The sequence below is a fragment of the Lactuca sativa genome, chromosome 1, assembly GCF_002870075.4.
Source record: "Lactuca sativa cultivar Salinas chromosome 1, Lsat_Salinas_v11, whole genome shotgun sequence".
NCBI classification, from domain to species: domain Eukaryota; kingdom Viridiplantae; phylum Streptophyta; class Magnoliopsida; order Asterales; family Asteraceae; genus Lactuca; species Lactuca sativa.
This window is the reverse complement of record NC_056623.2, coordinates 15,319,127-15,324,963: the sequence shown is the minus strand read 5'-3', so window position 1 is coordinate 15,324,963 and position 5,837 is coordinate 15,319,127. Positions and strand designations below refer to the sequence as shown.

The following is a 5,837-nucleotide window of genomic DNA, read 5'->3' as shown; positions in this document are numbered from 1 at the left end:
GCATAAATGATATTTGTATTTTGGTTGCAAAAATATATCTGGACATAAAATTATCATTTTAAACCAATTTGTTAAACAATTTGTTAAAGTTAATATTTTTTTGACCAAAAATACATAAAATATCCAAAATTAGACTACTTTTATACCAAAATATTTTTATACCAAAATGATATAATTTTAACAACCATAGACCATTTATGCAATTTTGTCTAAAGGTTTTAACCCATTAAAAACATTTATTTCACCTGATTTAAGAATTGACCGATATGCCCTTTAACCTAATAAAACCTTACCTTTACTATTACGACTCCATTACAGCATCGCCTATCGTTTCTGCTCAAATCGACTCCCTCCCCTTCTCGCAGCTGTATGCCGTCGCCACCACTGTGAAGACACCGACCGGAGACCTTCGATAGCTACAGCCACTCTGTCGCACCCCACCCCAGGTTCCATTTTCTTCCCTTTTTCTGCTTTATTTCTTCCTTTTTTCTGCTTTCTTTTGAAATCGCTAATCTTGATATCAATTGATACCAATTACAAGGTTATCGATTGATGCTGGTGTTATTATCAATTGCTGTTGGTCGATTTCTTCGATAGCCACAGCTACTTGTTTGCTGCTACTAATTTGCTATTTGTTTGTTGTTCATATATGATATCTGTAAAAAAGGGAATGTGTTTTCTTTTCATATATGATATCTGATGTGTAAAGTGTTCTGTATCTTGAATTCGATGTTTGAATTTGTGTCCTTAGTTGATATAAATATGATGGTTTTTTACCCGAGTTGGGATGCTTGCCTTGCAGGCAAGCTGTTTGATCAAATGCCTGAGAGGAATGTGTATAGTACTTTCTTATTATGCATGTTTTCACCGATCAATTCTAATATACACGTTTTAATATTTAACTTTGAATTTTGATGTTGGTAGCCTGGGAATGAACAGTACATGCATGTTTTCTGTATCAGTTTCTTTCTGTCGCAGTTGTAAATGCACTTAAGGTCAAAATGTAAAAGGAAACCCTTTTTGGCCTTTTTACACATATAAGCATTTTTTTGCCAAACACAAAAAAATGCTTATCAACTAGCTTATATTGTTTGGACACCGGATAAGCTAATCCAAATACATTTTTAAAAACTCCGTTTTGACACCACTATAAGCTATAAATTAAAAAAATGCTTGTCATTTTAAATAAGCTTAGCCTAACACCCTCTTACAATTTCCATTCCAATCTGTAAAGGGGAATAGCTGTTTCTGTCATTTCAATCCACCATGCCTACAGTTAGTGTTGGAAGGGACCTTCTTTTTGAAGCCCTAGGACGCACTTACAGTGAGTTTAACTCTAAATTTATTATATTCTCTTAAATTTCTATCAGTTCCCTTTAATCTTATTTTCTTTTCAACTATTTAATGTCAGCACAAGACGAGTTCGAAGAATTATGCTTCGACTTTGGAATTGAGCTTGATGATGTGGTAATTATCTGCACATTCTTATCCATTTGTATGTATGTAAGATGTGCATGATTTATCTAGTTTCATGTATATGCTAGACAACTGAGAAAGCAATTATAAGAAAAGAGAAACACCTAAAAGAAGATGAAGACATTGGTGGCGATGAAGAAATAATCTACAAAATTGATGTCCCTGCTAATCGGTACTTTCCTAAATTCACTTATATTGCTTATTTTCTTGAATGTTTTTGATTTATTGTGTGATTTGCCCAATAAATAAACAATGCTGCTAGCATTGGCTTAGTCACCTATGTATAAAATGCTCATTTGATATGCAGATATGATTTGCTTTGTCTTGAGGGGCTTGTGCAGTCCCTTCGCATTTTTCTTGGTCTTGATTCAGTTCCAAGTTACACTCTTGCTGATATCAATCAGCAATCTATGCTGAAAATGCATGTAAAACCAGAGGTATTTATCTCATTAACTATTTCTGGTGTGCTATGAATGTTTAAAGCACAACAGCTCTTCATTTTTTATATATGTATAAGTTATCTTGTTCTCTTTTTCCAGACATCAGAGATACGTCCGTATGTTGTTTGTGCTGTTTTGAGAGGCATAACTTTCAATGAGGCAAGATATAACAGCTTCATTGATCTCCAAGATAAGCTTCACCAAAATATATGCAGGTAATATATGAATCTTAATTTTTTTTTTTCATTTGTTGTATGTTACAAGTGAAATTGCTGATATCATTGGTTTCCTCATGTTCTCATTTTCTATCTTCATTTTTTCAGGCGCAGAACCCTGGTTGCTATTGGGACACATGACTTGGACACAATAGAAGGACCATTCACATATGAGGTTTGTAGATTTGTTAAATACATTCAGATGATGCTACTTGTTCATTGATGCAACAGTTTTACAGTGGGTAAAATAAACTATATCGACATGTTGTGCAGGCTTTGCCACCATCAAAAATTGAGTTCAAGCCATTAAAACAGGTAAAAGTTGCATTATTTGATTTTGATTTGTGCATATCTGCTTACATTATATATAAAACCACTCACGAGTGTGGTATCTACTTCTATTCATCATTATTCCCTGACAAATTCATATCTAATGTTTGGAAATTGCAATCAGTGTGAGGATTAGCTATCATTATTGGTTACACCCCTTTCTGCCAATTGGTTTTCAGTAACATTAGTAGAGTGTTAGGTTACTTCACACATGTCAATTGGTATCAACAGAATGCTATTTTAGAAAAGTGCAAATTGTTTGTAAAAGGAATGTACTTTTAGTCAAATTCCATTGTATGGAAAGTATTTTCAATCAATGCTTCCTTGCTTTTTGTCCTTTTGGTTTAGTTTTTTCAGCATATTTGATATTGTTTTGTTTTTTTGAAAGAGTATTTGATATTGTTTTGTTGTGTGGTAAGAGATTTACTTATGCTGTGATGATTTCTTTTATAGGTGGAAACTTTCAGAGCTGATAAACTAATGGAATTTTACAAGGTAGGCCCTGTGTGTGTGTGTATTTAACTATTTATATTTATGTGTATATGTCTGTCTTTTCACTGGTCTTCACTTATATTCCTATCAAGTAATCAACGACTTCTGTTGCTTATGTTTGAATGTGTGTGTGAGTTTATTCCTGGTTATTTTGAGAGCTCTATGCCCATTGAATCAATTTTTGAAAGCCTTGTTTTCCTTCTGTTAATGCAGTCAGATATGAAACTGAAGAAGTACTTGCACATAATTGAAGATTCACCTGTGTACCCTGTTATATATGATAAAAACAGGTATTCTACCTACTCTTTATAGTAGTTATGGTCATGCTGGTTGAAATTTTATGTTTTAATATTTCTGAATTCATGCAATGGTCAAGTATCTTTAATAAAATAAGTTGAACATGAATTAACAAAAAACCAAGAACGTGTTCATCGAATGCAGACGTGTATTGTCTCTGCCTCCAATAATCAATGGAGCACACTCAGCTATTTCTACAAAGACCAAGAACGTGTTCATCGAATGCACAGCCACTGATTTGACAAAGGCCAAGATTGTCTTGAACACAATGGTTAAGTGTTTAATCATACTTTTTAAATCATTTTTAAAGAACAAGTGTATTGATAGAATTATGCATTTATTTATTTATTTATTAATTGTAGGTGACAATGTTTTCTGTATACTGTGAACGAAAGTTTGAAGTTGAGCCAGTTGAAGTAATATATTCTGATGGAAAATCCTACATTTGCCCTGAACTATCACCCTACGATATGGAGGTCTCTCTAACATACATAAATGGTATCGCTGGGGTTACACTGGAAGCAAATAAGGTATTAAACTTGTTATCTGATTACTTACATTATCAAACTACAAAAATTTACTTTTTTACCCTCCACCATTCAGGTTGCTGGGTTGTTGAACAAAATGCAATTACATGCCAAGCAATCAGTGACAAAGAATGATGAATGCTTTTTCACTGTGTCTGTTCCTCCAACCAGAAGTGATGTGCTTCATGCATGTGATGTAGCAGAGGTACAAACAAAAGTAGTAAACATTGTGTGATTATTTCCATCAACCGACATATGAAAATATTAATTTTAATTTTTTTTTTGTAACAAATTTGGAAGGATGTGGCGATTGCTTATGGTTTCAATGAAATTCCAAAGAGGAAGCCTTCATCCATAAAGCCTTTGCCTCTGAATCAGTTCAGTGACCTTATCAGAATGGAGGTACATATGTATGGTTGTAAGAAAATTGATGATAGATTTAATGTTTTTTTGGTATTTATTTAGATTGCACTGAGTGGTTATTCGGAGGTGCTAACATGGATTCTATGCTCATACAAAGAAAATTTTGCTATGTTAAACCGTAAAGATGACAAATCAACCGCAGTTGTTATTGGCAATCCTCGCTCTGCAGATTTTGAGGTAGGTTTCTTTGTTTCTTTGCCCCGTGTATTATTATTATTATTATTATTATTATTAAGTCTCAAACTGGTATTATTTTTCTATTAAATATTGTCAACTGTGTGTGTAGGTTGCACGGAGCAGTCTTATGGCTGGGATATTAAAAACAGTTGCACACAATAAAGATCATCCAAAACCTATCAAGGTAATAAATATATATATATATATATATATATATATATATATATATATATACATATATATATATATATATATATATATATATATATATATATATATATATATATAGTATTAACAAACAATTTGCTTTTTATTTTATTTATTATTATTATTATATCTGGAAGTGTAGATATTTGAAGTAGGTGATGTAGCGGTGTTGGATGAGTCAAAAGATGTTGGGGCAAGAAACCAGCGCCGAGTGGCAGCTCTTTACTGTGGTGCTACATCGGGCTTCGAGGTGAAATATATATCTTTTTTTTTTTTTTTTTTAAAATTTGAAGGAATATTAAAAAAAAAAACAAAAACAACTTTTTCTTTTTGTTTGCAGCTGATACATGGGCTGGTAGACAGAATCATGCAAGTAACTGGTACTCCTTTTGTATCCCCTGGGGACAATACCGGTTACCATATTGTTCGCTCAGATGTAAGAATTAGACTTATTATTATTATTATTGTTAAATCTTAAAGAGTCTGATGCTTACAATTGTTGTGGGAATGAATTCAGGAGCCCGAGTTTCTGTCTGGAAGACAAGCTTCTATAATTTTTAAAGGCCAACCTATTGGGACTTTTGGCATTGTTCACCCACAGGTTAGTACTACTCTTCACTCCTTACTTACAAATTGTTTGTTACATTATATATATATTTTTTAAATTTTTTTTGGGTGACTTTCAGGTGCTGGACAACTTTGACATACCAGATCCATGCTCATTTGTGGAGCTCAACCTCCAAAGCCTGCTATAATTTATAATCTTTGTCAGCATAGTGGAAAATTGAATGATTGTTTTTGTTTAAATTCATAAATATTTATCTATTTTTTTCCCCTGAAATGAGAGATTTGTAGCATATAAGATTTTGTAATTCTTTCCTTAAAAATCATCTAATACTGGTGTATGAATTTTTGGTTGCTCATGGTTTGCCTTTGCTTATTTTTATTTATCATAAAACTTCAATTCATCTGAATTTTGTTCATTTACGTAAAAACTGGTCAAAATGAGAAAAACAAGTCTCAAGTTTTTAAATTTGATTTGTTTTTATCTTTTTCTTTTTTCGGCTCACACTCGTTGGACATTTTTTTTGTTGACCATGACAACGTCTTATAAAAAGAAATTTGAAGAATGACGAGGAGGCAAAAACTCGAGATCTCTTGGGCATATGAATGCGTCTAACTAGTAAACTAAACAGTAATTTTGTAATTATTTATACTTCAATTAAAAGAATATATTTTTAAAATTAATTTAC

The 5,837-nt window shown here is 32.4% G+C and overlaps 1 protein-coding gene across 1 annotated transcript; it reads left to right on the top strand.

Moving 5' to 3' along the window:
• Window positions 1-288: 288 nt before the first annotated feature.
• On the top strand, window positions 289-5,507 carry LOC111916766 (phenylalanine--tRNA ligase beta subunit, cytoplasmic). Its single transcript, XM_052768724.1, has 20 exons — window positions 289-446; window positions 1,235-1,324; window positions 1,412-1,467; window positions 1,545-1,648; window positions 1,784-1,913; window positions 2,016-2,131; window positions 2,240-2,306; window positions 2,405-2,446; window positions 2,915-2,956; window positions 3,167-3,243; window positions 3,395-3,521; window positions 3,613-3,780; window positions 3,854-3,982; window positions 4,078-4,179; window positions 4,243-4,377; window positions 4,487-4,561; window positions 4,727-4,834; window positions 4,925-5,020; window positions 5,102-5,185; window positions 5,271-5,507. Exons 2-20 carry the CDS (start codon window positions 1,267-1,269, stop codon window positions 5,337-5,339), a joined length of 1,785 nt encoding a protein of 594 aa, XP_052624684.1. The 5' UTR covers window positions 289-446; window positions 1,235-1,266; the 3' UTR covers window positions 5,340-5,507.
• The last annotated feature ends 330 nt before the right edge of the window (window positions 5,508-5,837 follow it).